Below are 16860 nucleotides of genomic sequence, written 5' to 3' on the forward strand. Positions count from 1 at the left end.
CATAATTTTTCAAATCTTTATTAATAAGTAATTACAGAAAAAGTAAATTACATTTGTGGCTGTGTTCCGCATTAACTAGAGCAAAATAAAATGTCTGTAGATGATTAACAATGCATGCTGGGGCGAATGGTCATGGCTCCGAATCAAACGTGCCCCCCGAAAATCTCCAAACGAAGCCGTGGATAGCCCTCCCCCTTACCCCTAGCTCTCGATGAAAAATGAATTGGGACACCACTACCCTAAACGTGAACGCACAAAACGGAGGGGAAAGTGTCCCTCCTGAGACATCTACTACCCTCCTGTACTGTTTCCCCAGTGTCATAATAAGAAAAAAAGCTCATCCTTCTTCTAGCACGACGACTGCGAATGGCCCCAGGCCTTAGCATAGATAACTTTTTCCTGCTATGACTGGTGGATAGATGATTCACTTACTTAATCAAATGTATTTGTTGTAAGTCGCTTTGGTTGAAGGCGTCTGCTAAATGCCAAACATTTTATGTAAATGTAGTTTTTAAAAAGTAACCCAAATTGATGTGAAAAAAAGCGATGTTCACCGAAAAGCGAGTTGTTTGTGTCACTGCTTCCTCTCTGTCTTGCTAAAACTTTTAAACATTTTCTCTTTCTTTTTTTTGTTGAGATTTCTCCTAGAAGGCTTAGGCGGGGCAAAGAAGAACCTTAAGCGGTCCGCCTCAGCCTTTTCAATGCAGGAAAAACCTTGAGAGCGCAGAGACAACTGCGCTCAACACTGGTCATGAAGAGACCCTCACGGTTTACACATGGTTCTGCACCGTGCACCACGTGACCATGCATCACGTGACCATGCATCACATAACCATGCATCACATGGTGGCCATCAGCAGTGACCCAGAAGGAAAACCAGACATGATGACCTAATACACAAACATGATGACCTCCTACACACACATGATGACCTCCTACACACACATGATGACCTACTACACACACATGATGACCTACTACACATGATGATCTACTACAGACACATGATGACCTACTACACACACATGATGACCTACTACACATGATGACCTACTACACACACATGATGACCTACTACACACACATGATGACCTACTACACATGATGACCTACTACACACACATGATGACCTACTACACACATATGATGACCTATTACACACGATGACCTCCTACACACACATGATGACCTACTACACACACATGATGACCTACTACACATGATGACCTACTACACACATGATGACCTACTACTCACAGGATGACCTACTACACATGATGACCTACTACACATGATGACCTACTACTCACAGGATGACCTACTACACACACATGATGACCTACTACACACACATGATGACCTACTACACACACATGATGACCTACTACACATGATGACCTACTACACACACATGATGACCTACTACACACACATGATGACCTACTACACACACATGATGACCTACTACACATGATGACCTACTACACACATATGATGACCTACTACACATGATGACCTCCTACACACACATGATGACCTACTACACACATGATGACCTACTACACACACATGATGACCTACTACAGACACATGATGACCTACTACACACACATGATGACCTACTACACACACATGATGACCTACTACACATGATGACCTACTACACACATATGATGACCTACTACACATGATGACCTCCTACACACACATGATGACCTACTACACACATGATGACCTACTACACATGATGACCTCCTACACATGACGACCTCCTACACACACATGATGACCTCCTACACACATATGATGACCTACTACACATGATGACCTCCTACACACATATGATGACCTCCTACACACATGATGAACTCCTACACACACATGATGACCTCCTACACACATGATGACCTACTACACATGATGACCTACTACACACACATGATGACCTACTACACACATGATGACCTACTACACACACATGATGACCTACTACACACACATGATGACCTACTACACACACATGATGACCTACTACACATGATGACCTACTACACACACACATGATGACCTACTACACACATGATGACCTACTACACATGATGACCTACTACACATGATGACCTACTACACACACACATGATGACCTACTACACACATGATGACCTACTACACACACATGATGACCGACTACACACACATGATGTCCTACTACACACACATGATGACCTACTACACACACATGATGACCTACTACACACACATGATGAACTACTACACATGATGACCTACTACACACACATGATGACCTACTACACACACATGATGACCTACTAAACACACATGATGACCTACTACACACACATGATGACCTACTACACATGATGACCTACTACACACACATGATGACCGACTACACACGATGACCTACTACACATGATGACCTCCTACACACACATGATGACCTCCTACACACACATGATGACCTCCTACACATGATGACCTACTACACATGATGACCTACTAAACACACATGATGACCTCCTACACATGATGACCTCCTACACACATGATGACCTACTACACATGATGACCTCCTACACACACATGATGAACTACTACACATGATGACCTACTACACACACATGATGACCGACTACACACACATGATGTCCTACTACACATGATGACCTACTACACACACATGATGACCTCCTAAACATGATGACCTACTACACACACATGCTGACCTCCTACACATGATGACACACTATGACACACGGTTGTAAATTAGCCTGCTTCCTATACAGAAAAATGGCAAAATAGCTTCATACTAGCTTATCCTGATGGGATTTTGATTAAATGTAAGGATACTGGGTGGTAGAACGCACATATCTAGGAAAAGTCATGAAAGGAGGGTCCTGAAATGTTATTGAGTGCAAAGATCTACCATTTTTCTTTACTCACAGGGGTCAAATGACCCTCATGGCTGTTCTGGTGTTAAGATAGCATGACAGTATCACTCACATAGCGTGTGGAGGCCAGCTCCTTGTCCTCCGTCTTCTGTTTCTTGCTCTCTAGGGAGTAGTCCCCCGAGCTCCTGTGCTTCTCTCCAGCTCGGAAACTGGCTGATGGGGATACAGATGAGCTCTTGGAGCGGGCGGGGGGGGAGAGGGATAAATATATATATATATATATATATATATATATATATATATATATATACATATATATATTGATAATAATGACAGAGAACTGTAAAAATGTATGTTGCAACTACATAGGACTTAGGAAATATCCTAAAAGAGTGAACATATCATTTGTTTACAGATTAACATGTGAGTTTTCGAGATTACAGCATAAAGAATAATAAGAATAACAACATGTCAACATGGCCATTGACTTTCACAGATCACAGCAGGCCGATACCAGCCTCATAAACACCTGATCACAGAAGGCTGATACCAGCCTCACAAACACCAGATCGCAGAAGGCCGATACCAGCCTCACACACACCAGATCACAGTACCAGCCTCACAAACACCTGGGGCCTCATTTATAGAAAGTACTTAGATAAAATGTTGATCTTAGCCGTGTCGTACGTAGAAAACCACGTCAACGTAGTGATTTATACAATTTCAACGTGAGTCCATTTGACCGTGGAAACGATCGTAGCTCTACGTTGTGTATTGACCTTGCGTACGCACATTACCTACTGGTTATGCAGAGTTATTACAGGCATGTAAGCCGCACTGCCTAAACTGTAATTCATGCGAAGTGAACGTGACTTGTAATAAAATTAACGATGTTGTTATCAGCCGAGAAAATTAGTTTAATTCAAGATTTAAAGGGAACTGATGTTTATGATTGTATTTCAGTCTTCCTTTATATTCCTCCGGAGCTGTCATCCCCTTCAACATGCCTAATGCGCTAAATTATACTGGATTTTTCTCCGGTGTCTCCGGTGTCTGGGAGTGAGCAGCCATATTTTCAATGTCACCTAATAAGAATAAGACCATTATATTATTACAGTATAAGCATTTGCCTGGCTAGTTGTCATCAGCACTGAAGTTGAGGGGGGATGGTATCCCCCCTGAAATAAAAACGTTCAAAATCATCCCCCTTCTAAAACTGCCATCCCCCCTTTCCATCCCTTATGTAATTTTATCAAAGAACGTGGTATTACTGCTATTTCAACATTTAGTTTTGCGCATATTGAGTAAAATACTGTGGGCGAGGGGGCACGCACACATGCAATGACATTTTTACCAAGTCACTGACACTGAAGTCAATGACGCTGTGGGGATGCTAAAATTGTCCTCATATGATAAAATCCCCCATCCCCCCAACTCCAACGTGAGTCGATTTGACCGTGGAAATGATCGTAGCTCGACGTCGGGTATTGACCTTGCGTATGCACATTACCTACTGGTTATGCGGAGTTATTATAGGCATGTGAGCCGTACTGCCTACTGTAATTCATGCAAGTGGCTCGTAATAAAATTAACGATGTTGTTACCAGCCGAGAAAATGAGTTTAATTCAAGATTTAAAGGGAACTGATGTTTATGATTGTATTTCAGTCTTTCTTTATATCCCTCCGGAGCTGTCTATCTCCCCTTCAACATGCCTAGTGCGTTCCACAACGGACCTTGCCCGGCCATGCGCTAAATTATACTGGATTTTCTCCGGTGTCTGGGAGTTCGCAAAGGGAGTTCGCAGCCATGTTTTCAATGTCACCTGATAAGAATAAGACCATTATATTATTACAGTATAAGCAGCACTCGAGTTGAGGGGGGATGAGGGGGGATGGCATCCCCCCTGAAATAAAAACAGTCAAAATCGTCCCCCTTCTAAAACGGCCATCCCCTCTTTCCATACTTTATGTCATTTTATCAATGAACGTGGTATTACTGCTATTTCAAGGTGCGGGTTAGGGTTAGGGTTACTGACACTGAAGTCACTGAAGTCACTGACGCTGTGGGGATGCTAAAATTGTCCTCATATGATCAAATCCACCACCTCCCCTGATTTTCTTTTACAACTTGAGTAGCCTACTTAGTATAAGCATTTGCCTGTTTAGTTGTCATGATCAAACGTTACAAATGCAACTTACCGAGAAGCCACCCTTCTCTGCCCTCTCCCGCTTCCAGACTACCCTATATTATGGCACTTGGCTTAATTCAGCCGCTATAATTGAGCCGCTATCACAGGGCGTTAATACAAACCTCATTCACCTGCGTTCATTTTACCTGCATTGGCATTTATAGAAGGAAGCACGTATGCAATTTTAAACCATCGCAGCCCGTTTTATAAATAATGCTTACGTCCGTTTAGAAAAATGTGCTTACGTGAAACTCAAAGATGACGTTCAAGTACTTTTTTATAAATGCGGCCCCAGAACACAGTACCAGCCTCACAAACACCAGATCACAGCAGACCGATACCAGCCTCACACACACCTGAGACTGTCACCTAGCCTCTGTTATGCACACCTTGAAACTGGAAAAGCCAAATGTGGTGGAACCCCAGAGAAACAGAGACAGAGGCCAGGAGAATATATAATGATTTATTATGGATTATATAAACAAAGAAATAGGCCCTACACTAACTAGTGGAAAAATAAACATAATGTGTGATGCAGGCGATAGTTATGGGGTGTGTAATTATACTATGTGTGTGTGCGTGTATGAGGTCAAGGGTGTTGTATTATGTGCTGCGATACTACCCTAGTGAGCAAAGTCCGAGATCCTTTTCGGGCCAGGGAGAGTGATCCATGAGAGAGTAGTCCAGAGGGGAGTCCAGGGGTCGAGCCAGGGAGGGAAATCCAGATGAGAGTAGTCAGAGGGGGTCCATACAGAAAGTTATGTCCAAGCGTTGGATCTCCGTCAGTAGCAGGGTTAAGTAGGCGGCTGTCCAGGTGGTGATTGGGACAGCTGGGCTGAAACGTAATAGCCCACACCTGCTGCAAACAGAGCCAGAGATCCGGCCCACTCAATCCGGCCGGGAGGGGGCGCCAGAACGAGGCTCACGGGGGCGTGTCGGATTAGGAGGCACAACAGTACCCCCTTCCTCAGGGGAGGCACCGGACGACGGACCCAGGGCCCCGGGGTTGGCTCGGTAGAAATCCTCCAATAAGGACGGGTCGGCGAGATAGGACGCAGGCACCCAAGTCCGGTCCTCGGGCCCGTAGCCAACCCAGTCCACTAGGTATTGAAACCCGCGACCCCGGCGGCGGACCTCCAGTAGTTTGTTTACCGTCCATACCGGGTCCCCATCATCCAGGACACGGGGCGGCGGCGGAGCCGGGCTGGGGGAAGACAAAGGGCTGGCGGCCACAGGTTTAAGCTGGGAGACATGGAACACCGGGTGAATTTTGAGGGAGGGAGGAAGGGTCAAACGTACCGCCGTGGGGTTGACGATACGGTCCACGGGATAGGGACCAACGTACCGGGGGTTGAGTTTCCGGGTGGAGGTTTGGGAGGTCTGGAGGGGCAGGTCCCGGGCCAACAGCCAAACCCTCTGACCTGGCTGGTAGTCAGGGGCCGGCACCCTCCGCCGGTTCGCGCTCCGCCGGGCGCGCTCGGTGGCGCGGAGCAACGCCGCCCTGGCGGTCCTCCACACGTTGCGACACCGGCGGAGATGGGCCCTGGTGGTTGGGACCGCCACCTCCAGCTCCTGTTGGGGAAACAGAGGGGGTTGGTAACCCAGGGAACATTCGAATGGGGACATACCAGTGGCGGCGCTCTCCATAGTGTTGAGGGAGTACTCCACCCACGGCAGGTATTTCGCCCAGGAGGAGGGATTGTGGGCGGAGACACATCGGAGAGCGGCTTCCAGAGCCTGGTTGGCCCGCTCGGCCTGCCCATTGGACTGAGGGTGGTACCCGGAGGTGAGACTGGTGGTGGCCCCAATGCCTCTGCAGAAGGCCCGCCAGACCTTGGAGACGAACTGGGGGCCCCGGTCAGAAACCACATCCGAGGGGATCCCGTGGAGGCGTACGACGTGGAGAGTTAGGAGGTCCGCCGTCTCGGCCGCTGTGGGCAGTTTCGGGAGGGGAACGAAGTGGACCGCCTTGGAGAACCGGTCCACGATGGTGAGAATGGTGTCGCACCCCTGGGAGACAGGGAGCCCAGTAACAAAGTCCACGGCGATGTGCGACCACGGTCGGCTGGGCACCGGGAGAGGCTGCAGGAGACCCGCAGGAGGCCGATGGGAGGCCTTACTACGGGCGCACACCGTACAGGCGGCCACAAACTCCCTGGTGTCCCCCCTGAGATTGGGCCACCAGAACCTCCTCCCGATGAATGCCGCCGTCCGCCGCTCGCCGGGGTGGCAAGCGAAGCAGCTGGAGTGGCCCCACTCCAACACCCTGGCTCGGACAGCTGTAGGCACAAACAAACGGTTAGGGGGTCCGGTCCTAGGGTCTGGTTCGGCCCGCTGAGCCTGTCTCACCAAAGCCTCGACGGGCCAGGTTACGAACCCCACCACCCGGGACGGGGACAGGATGGTATCTCGCCCCTCAGCGACACCCGAATCCGCCTTGGGGAACTGGCGGGAGAGAGCATCAGCTTTGACGTTCTTGGAGCCGGGACGGTAGGTAAGGGTGAAGTCGAAACGACTAAAAAAAAGAGCCCAGCGGGCTTGTCGAGAGTTGAGCCTCTTGGCGGACCCAAGGTAAGTGAGGTTCCTATGGTCAGACCACACCAGGAACGGTAGTTTGGCTCCCTCCAGCCAGTGTCTCCACTCCCTCAGGGCCTCGTGAACCGCCAGCAGCTCCTTGTTGCCCACGTCGTAATTTTGGGCCGCGGGTTCGTAGCGCCGAGAGAAGTAGGCGCAAGGGTGTATCTTCTGGTCCTCCCCCGACCGTTGAGAGAGGACCCCCCCGATCCCCGTGTCCGAAGCATCTACCTCTACGATGAACTGTCTCTCGGGGTCGGGGTGGATCAGCACTGGCGCGGAGGAGAACAGGTGTTTTAGTGTGCCGAAAGCGGTCTCAGCAGCGGCGGTCCAGCAGAAGGGCCGTGAGGTGGAGGTAAGCGCAGTGAGCGGCGCTGCGACCTGGCTGAACCCTTTAATGAACCGCCTCACAAATCCCGCGAACCCCAGGAAGCGTCTAAGTTGGGTCCGGTCCGTGGGCTGAGGCCACTCCACAACGGCCTTGACCTTGGCAGGGTCCGCCCGCATCTGTCCGTCCTCCACCACATTACCCAGGTAGGTGACCGAGCTGGTGTGGAAAACGCACTTCTCCCCCTTCACGAATAAGCGGTTCTCCAGGAGCCTCTGCAGGACTAGCCGGACGTGCTGGTGGTGCTCCTCCACGGACCGAGAAAAAATAAGAATGTCGTCAAGGTACACAACAACAAAAATGTTTAACATGTCCCGAAGGACATCGTTGACCAGGGCCTGGAAAATAGCAGGGGCATTAGATAGACCAAAAGGCATGACGCGGTATTCAAAATGGCCGAGGTGGGTGTTAAACCCGGTCTTCCACTCGTCCCCCTCCCTGATGCGGACTAGATGGTAGGCGTTACGTAGGTCCAGCTTGGTGAATACCTTGGCATGGGTGAGGGGTTCGAAGGTGGAGCTAATGAGGGGAAGGGGATAACGGTTCTTTACAGAAATGTCATTCAGAGCCCGAAAATCAATGCAAGGTCTGAGCCCACCGTCCTTCTTGGATACGAAGAAGAATCCAGCCGCGAGGGGAGAGGAGGAGGGCTGGATGATACCAGAGTTGATGGACTCCGTAATGTAGTTACGCATCGCCTCCTTTTCAGGGAGTGAGAGGCTGTAAAGTCTACCTTTAGGAAGGGTGGCACCAGGCAGGAGGTCTATAGGACAGTCATACGGGCGATGGGGTGGAAGGGAGAGTGCCTCGTCCTTGCTGAACACCTGGGCTAGGTCGTGGTAGATGTGAGGAACCCCGGTGAGGTCAGGCGGAGTGATCTTAGACTTGGGGTCGCTAGAGGGAGACAGGGCGGAGCGAAGGCAGGAGGCGTAACACGTACCTCTCCAGCCTAGGATCTGGCCCGAAGCCCAGGAGATGTGAGGTTCATGTCTCTCGAGCCAGGGTCTACCCAGCACCAGGGGAGACGTGGGGATCTGAAGGACAAAGAACCGGATCTCCTCGGTATGATTCCCAGAGATCGTAAGAGATATAAGCCCAGTGGTGTGGGTGATAGTTCCTAGGGAACGGCCATCAATGGCCCTAGGCATGATGGGGCGGTCTAGAAGGACTAGGGGGATGCCCGCCTGGTGGACTAAGTTTTCATCGATTAGACAACCATCAGCCCCGGAGTCGATGAGGGCGCTGACAGACAGGGTGTCCTTCCCCCAGGTGAGAGTGGCAGGGAATAGGCGACTGGGGGTGACCTGGGGCTGAGAGAGAGAGGTGTTGCTCACCAGTATGCCCCCTACTGGTGAGCTGGGTCTTTTGGCCGGACAGGACACGCCCGGATGATGTGCCCCTCCTTGCCGCAGTACAGGCACTGCTTGTTGAGAAGCCTCCGTTCTCGCTCCTCTCGCGAGAGCCGAGAGCGGCCGATCTCCATGGGCTCCCCAGCCCCGGAAGTAGCCACGAGAGGAGGCAGCATGGGCAGAGAAGGGGGCGGGGTCGTTCTGGCGCGATCGGTAGTGGGGCGCGTGACAGCTCGCTGGACGCGGTCGGTGCGTCGTACCTGGAGGCGTGCATCCATCCTAAGGGCCAGGGTAATCAGCTCATTAAGGGTGCCGGGATCGTCGCGCACCAACAGGTCCTTGATGGAATCATGTAACCCCTTGTGGAAAAGGCTGAGGAGGGCTCCGTCATTCCAGCCTGTCTCCGTGGCTAGAGTACGGAACTCGACCATGTACTCGGCTACAGAGCGGGAACCCTGGGAGATGGCTAACAAGCGGCCGGTTACATCCTGCCCGTCCTGGGGGTGGTCGAACACGAACCGGAACTCCGCTTTAAACAGGGGGTAATCCGTGGAGTATCTTGAACTGCTCCCGACAGCGGCTATGGCCCATTTGAGCGCTTTGTCAGCGAGTAGAGACATGATAAACGCTACCTTGGCCCCGTCGGAGGAGTACTTGGAAGGCTGGTGCGTAAATACTAATTCGCACTGGGTCAGAAAACCCCGACAACAATCAAAGTCACCATGGAATGGAGCGGGGCTGACTAACCTGGGTTCCCAGTGAGCGACAGGAGGATAGAGCGAAACGGGGTTCACAGGATCGACCGGGGGATTAGTCATCTGCCCAGATATGGAACTCGTGTCAGGGGGTGGTCTGCTGCCAGCGGCGATAAGGTCCAGAGAACGCTGGATGGAGGCGAGAGACCCGGACAGGGCGTCCATCTTCGTCTCGAGACTATTTACAGCCCCCACGGTGGCACGGGTGGTATTCTCCAGTACGGCTATCTGGCCTTGGACCGTGGGGAAGGCCTTCTGGAGCTCGGCCTGCAGACTGGTAAGTTGCGTAGCATGGCTATTTACCTCTCTGCGTAAATCTACGACTAATGGGAGAACCCCAATACCCGGGGAACCACCCTTGTTCTCTGGAGTTCCACCTTGGCTCATAATGGCTTGGACATACTGTTATGCACACCTTGAAACTGGAAAAGCCAAATGTGGTGGAACCCCAGAGAAACAGAGACAGAGGCCAGGAGAATATATAATGATTTATTATGGATTATATAAACAAAGAAATAGGCCCTACACTAACTAGTGGAAAAATAAACATAATGTGTGATGCAGGCGATAGTTATGGGGTGTGTAATTATACTATGTGTGTGTGCGTGTATGAGGTCAAGGGTGTTGTATTATGTGCTGCGATACTACCCTAGTGAGCAAAGTCCGAGATCCTTTTCGGGCCAGGGAGAGTGATCCATGAGAGAGTAGTCCAGAGGGGAGTCCAGGGGTCGAGCCAGGGAGGGAAATCCAGATGAGAGTAGTCAGAGGGGGTCCATACAGAAAGTTATGTCCAAGCGTTGGATCTCCGTCTGTAGCAGGGTTAAGTAGGCGGCTGTCCAGGTGGTGATTGGGACAGCTGGGCTGAAACGTAATAGCCCACACCTGCTGCAAACAGAGCCAGAGATCCGGCCCACTCAATCCGGCCGGGAGGGGGCGCCAGAACGAGGCTCACGGGGGCGTGTCGGATTAGGAGGCACAACAGCCTCCCCCTTAAGCGGGGTACACACATAAGGATTTTCAAAATCTTAACCGAAATCTTATCTGAGACAGACCCCACACATGAAGAAACTAAATCTTGGATTTAACAGCCTTGATCGTATTGTGTGTGGTGTGCGCCAATTTCCCCATTTCAGCACCCCACAGACATAAAGATTTTCGTTACGAAAGACTCGACTCTCTAGAGTCTCGTTCCCCAAGCCAGAAATCTCGCGTGAACCCATCCTTTTAATATTGCCTTTAAATGACAAAATAAATAAATAAAGAACTTTGAGCCGCAACGTTTGCAGGAAAAGCGCTATACAAATAAAGTTATATAATAAAGTTATTATTATCTAACGTAGTACCCTGACTGACCTGTACGAGACAACCATGTGCGAATAACGAAAAGAAGAAGTCAGCTCGCTTCTTGATTGGCTACATTCCATCCACGTTATAGTTGGACTCGCGAGCAGGGTTGCCAGATGGAAATGGCATTTTCCACCCTAACCACAGTCTAAAACCCACCAAAAAATCTGGCAACCCTATGATTTCTGGTCGTAAGTATTGAACACATATTTACGATTTTCGGCCACGCCCATTTTCCGAGCAGGTTGTCGGGAGAGATTGACTCTTAACACACCTCACACCACAGGATTTTGTTATAGGAAAATGTTAAGATACATCTGATAATCGGCCGTTTTCCTTATGTGTGTACCCCGCTTTAGTGTAACACCTTCTCCTTCCCTTCCCTGCTCTCCTTCCCTCCCCTGCTCTCCTTCCCTCCCCTGCTCTCCTTCTCTCCCCTGCTATCCTTCCTTCCCCTGCTGTCCTTACCTGATGGACAGGGAGAGAGGAGAGGAGAAGAAAACAGGACCTTTAAATCGACCTTTCCACTAACTCACACCATAACCTTTCCACTGCCCTTTACCCAGATGTATGTGTTGATGACTCACGAAGCCGTGTCTGTGAGTGTGTGTGTGTGTGTGTGTGTGTGTGTGTGTGTGAGAGTGTGTGTGTGCGTGTGTGCGTGCGTGTGTCTGTGTGTGTGTGTGTGTGCGTGTGTGTGTGTGCGTGAGTGAGAGAGAGAGGGTTAAAAAGAGAAAGTGAATATTTCTTGACGTCAAGCAGCTTTTTCTCCAAACGTTGATTTGCGTAATTAGCCAGTTAATTCGATATTTAATTAACATCAAGACAAATCTATTTTACTGCAGAGAGACAAGCTCAAGTTTTGACGGCAAAGATGTGTGTGTGTGTGTGTGTGTGTGTGTGTGTGTGTGTGTGTATTCATTGTATATAAATAATCAAAGGTTCTGTTGTTATTGAAGATGTCAGTGCTTCTGTGCTTATGCGTTTTTAAACAGATGTTGAGCAGTTGTGAACATGGCAGAACATGGCTGTTCTCTCATCTGTCGCCTGGAAAACACCTTCACAACCCAAAGAGGACTGTCTGTGTTTTGGACTGTCTGTGTTTTAGTCATCTGTGTTTTAGTATGTCTGTGTTTTAGTCATCTGTGTTTTAGTCTGTCTGTGTTTTAGTCATCTGTTTTAATCTGTCTGTGTTTTAGTAATAATAATAATAATAATAATAATAATAATACATTTTATTTATAAAAGCACTTTACATAAGAAATATCAGAGTGCTACAATTAAAAACAGGAAGATAAAACAATAAACATTTTCAATTAAAAGGCCAAAAAAAGGCTCTATTAAAAATGTGGGGTTTAAGGCCTCGTTTAAAAGCATCCACAGACTGTGGTGCCCTTAGGTGGTCAGGGAGAGCATTCCACAGCCTGGGAGCAGCCGAGCAGAAGGCCCGATCTCCCATGGTGCGGAGCTTGGTCCTGGGGGTCTTGAGGAGGTTGGTGGCAGTAGAACGGAAGGTGCGTGAGGAGGTCTGAGGGGTATGGAGGAGTTCCTTGAGGTAGGGGGGGGCAGTTCCATGGATGCACTGGTGGGTGAGGAGGGAGATCTTGAATTCGATTCTGAGGGAGACGGGGAGCCAGTGAAGTGATTTGAGGATGGGGGTGATGTGATCATATTTGCGCACCCTCATCAGGATCCTAGCAGCACTGTTCTGGATGTATTGAAGTTTCTGGAGGCAGCTGCTAGGAATCCCGATGAGGAGTGCGTTACAGTAGTCCACTCTGGAGGAGACAAAGGCGTGGATGAGCTTCTCTGCATCTGCCAGAGTGAGTGCGGGACGGAGTTTGGCGATGTTCCTCAGGTGAAAGAAAGCTGTCTTGGATATGTTTGATGTGGGTCTCGTAGGTGAGGTGAGGGTCCATTTTGACGCCCAGGTTGGTAACAGATGAGGAGAGGGGAATGTTCTGTCCAGAGAAGGTGATGCTGGTGATGGTGGATGACCGGACCTGGTGTGGTGTGCCGACTAGGATGGCTTCAGTTTTGGAGCTGTTAAGTTGTAAAAAGTTGAGCTTCATCCACGCCTCTATCTCCTCCAGGCAGGTGGTTAATGTGGATAGTGGCAGGAGTGCAGAGGAGGTGGGGTTGACTCTGAGATAGAGCTGTGTGTCATCCGCATAGCAATGGAATGACATTCCATGCCTGCGGATGACAAAGCCAAGGGGGAGCATGTATAACGTGAACAAGGTGGGGCCCAGCACCGAGCCTTGGGGGACACCGCAGGTGACGTTGTGGGTGTGGGATTTTGCCTTTCCCAGGGTGACGTGCTCAGTTCTGCCAGTGAGGTATGAGGTGAACCAGTTGTGGACAGTGTCAGAGAGACCGATGGTGGAGTGCAGACGGTGAAGGAGGATGTTGTGGTCCACGGTGTCGAATGCTGCTGTTAGATCCAGGAGAATGAGGAGGGATGGGGAGCCAGTATCTGCTGTCATCAGGAGGTCGTTGGTGACCCTGACCAGAGCCGTTTCCGTGCTGTGGCCAGGGCGGAAGCCGGACTGAAAAAACTCAAAGAGGTTGTTTTGATTTAAGTGATCCTTGAGTTTAACAGCAACTACTTTCTCCAGTACCTTGGATATGAAAGGAAGGTTGGAGATGGGCCTGTGGTTGGCGAGGACTTCTGGGTCTAAGGTGGGTTTTTTGAGAAGTGGTCTGATGACAGCAGTTTTCAGTGCAGATGGGACATGGCCGGTCTGGAGGGAGTGGTTGATGATCTTGGTGATGAGAGGACTTATTGTGGAGAGATTGGACTTCACCAGGGCTGTGGGGAAGGGGTCCAGGGCGCAGGTGGAAGGCTTCATCGTCCTAATGATGTCCTCAACCTCTCGCTGTGTGATGACCGAAAAACAGGAGAGAGGTTGGGCAATCCCAGGCTGTGTCACCCTAGTCATCTGTGTTTTAGACTGTCTGTGTTTTAGTCTGTCTGTGTTTTAGTCTGTCTGTGTTTTAGACTGTCTGTGTTTTAGTCTGTATGTGTTTTAGTCTGTCTGTGTTTTAGACTGTCTGTGTTTTAGTCTGTCTGTGTTTTAGTCTGTCTGTGTTTTAGTATGTCTGTGGTTTAGTATGTCTGTGTTTTAGACTGTCTGTGTTTTAGTCTGTCTGTGTTTTAGTCTGTCTGTGTTTTAGTATGTCTGTGTTTTAGACTGTCTGTGTTTTAGTCTGTCTGTGTTTTAGTATGTCTGTGTTTTAGTATGTCTGTGTTTTAGACTGTCTGTGTTTTAGACTGTCTGTGTTTTAGTCTGTCTGTGTTTTAGTCTGTCTGTGTTTTAGTATGTCTGTGGTTTAGTATGTCTGTGTTTTAGACTGTCTGTGTTTTAGTCTGTCTGTGTTTTAGTCATCTGTGTTTTAGACTGTCTGTGTTTTAGACTGTCTGTGTTTTAGTCTGTCTGTGTTTTAGTCTGTCTGTGTTTTAGACTGTCTGTGTTTTAGACTGTCTGTGTTTTAGACTGTCTGTGTTTTAGTCTGTCTGTGTTTTAGTCTGTCTGTGTTTTAGTCTGTCTGTGTTTTAGACTGTCTGTGTTTTAGTCTGTCTGTGTTTTAGTCTGTCTGTGTTTTAGTCTGTCTGTGTTTTAGTCATCTGTGTTTTAGACTGTCTGTGTTTTAGACTGTCTATGTTTTAGTCTGTCTGTGTTTTAGACTGTCTGTGTTTTAGTATGTCTGTGTTTTAGACTGTCTGTGTTTTAGACTGTCTGTGTTTTAGTCTGTCTGTGTTTTAGTCTGTCTGTGTTTTAGACTGTCTGTGTTTTAGTCTGTCTGTGTTTTAGTCTGTCTGTGTTTTAGTCATCTGTGTTTTAGTTTGTCTGTGTTTTAGTCTGTCTGTGTTTTCAGTCTGTCTGTGTTTTAGTATGTCTGTGGTTTAGTATGTCTGTGTTTTAGACTGTCTGTGTTTTAGTCTGTCTGTGTTTTAGTCTGTCTGTGTTTTAGTATGTCTGTGTTTTAGACTGTCTGTGTTTTAGTCTGTCTGTGTTTTAGTATGTCTGTGTTTTAGTATGTCTGTGTTTTAGACTGTCTGTGTTTTAGACTGTCTGTGTTTTAGTCTGTCTGTGTTTTAGTCTGTCTGTGTTTTAGTATGTCTGTGGTTTAGTATGTCTGTGTTTTAGACTGTCTGTGTTTTAGTCTGTCTGTGTTTTAGTCATCTGTGTTTTAGACTGTCTGTGTTTTAGACTGTCTGTGTTTTAGTCTGTCTGTGTTTTAGTCTGTCTGTGTTTTAGACTGTCTGTGTTTTAGTCTGTCTGTGTTTTAGTCTGTCTGTGTTTTAGTCTGTCTGTGTTTTAGACTGTCTGTGTTTTAGTCTGTCTGTGTTTTAGTCTGTCTGTGTTTTAGTCTGTCTGTGTTTTAGTCATCTGTGTTTTAGACTGTCTGTGTTTTAGACTGTCTATGTTTTAGTCTGTCTGTGTTTTAGACTGTCTGTGTTTTAGTATGTCTGTGTTTTAGACTGTCTGTGTATTAGACTGTCTGTGTTTTAGTCTGTCTGTGTTTTAGTCTGTCTGTGTTTTAGACTGTCTGTGTTTTAGACTGTCTGTGTTTTAGACTGTCTGTGTTTTAGACTGTCTGTGTTTTAGTATGTCTGTGTTTTAGTCTGTCTGTGTTTTCAGTCTGTCTGTGTTTAAGTATGTCTGTGTTTTAGACTGTCTGTGTTTTAGACTGTCTGTGTTTTAGTCTGTCTGTGTTTTAGTCTGTCTGTGTTTTAGTCATCTGTGTTTTAGTCTGTCTGTGTTTTAGACTGTCTGTGTTTTAGTCTGTCTGTGTTTTAGACTGTCTGTGTTTTAGTTTGTCTGTGTTTTAGTTTGTCTGTGTTTTAGTTTGTCTGTGTTTTAGTCTGTCTGTGTTTTAGTCTGTCTGTGTTTTAGACTGTCTGTGTTTTAGTATGTCTGTGTTTTAGACTGTCTGTGTTTTAGTCATCTGTGTTTTAGTATGTCTGTGTTTTAGTATGTGTGTGTTTTAGTCATCTGTGTTTTAGACTGTCTGTGTTTTAGACTTTCTGTGTTTTAGTCTGTCTGTGTTTTAGTTTGTCTGTGTTTTAGTATGTCTGTGTTTTAGTCATCTGTGTTTTAGTCTGTCTGTGTTTTAGTATGTCTGTGTTTTAGTATGTCTGTGTTTTAGTATGTGTGTGTTTTAGTCATCTGTGTTTTAGACTGTCTGTGTTTTAGTACTCTGTGTTTTAGTATGTCTGTGTTTTAGTATGTCTGTGTTTTAGTCTGTCTGTGTTTTAGACTGTCTGTGTTTTAGACTGTCTGTGTTTTAGTATGTCTGTGTTTTAGTATGTCTGTGTTTTAGTCATCTGTGTTTTAGTCTGT

General features: G+C 47.8%; 1 protein-coding gene across 12 annotated transcripts in view; it reads right to left on the reverse strand.

Annotated features, from left to right (window-relative positions):
- The window catches only part of LOC308157521 (transducin-like enhancer protein 4), a gene marked incomplete at both ends in the record, with an annotated part of 91864 nt that overhangs the window by 36835 nt on the left and 38169 nt on the right, over nt 1-16860 (reverse strand). For all 12 annotated transcript variants that reach the window (XM_080531089.1, XM_080531091.1, XM_080531090.1 and 9 more), the window contains one exon: nt 3025-3147. In XM_080531089.1, coding sequence (XP_080387215.1) covers nt 3025-3147 — 123 coding nt within the window. The remainder of the gene's footprint in view (nt 1-3024; nt 3148-16860) is intronic.

Source organism: Nansenia antarctica, assembly GCF_963989245.1.
Source record: "Nansenia antarctica genome assembly, chromosome: 5".
NCBI classification, from domain to species: Eukaryota; Metazoa; Chordata; class Actinopteri; order Argentiniformes; family Microstomatidae; genus Nansenia; species Nansenia antarctica.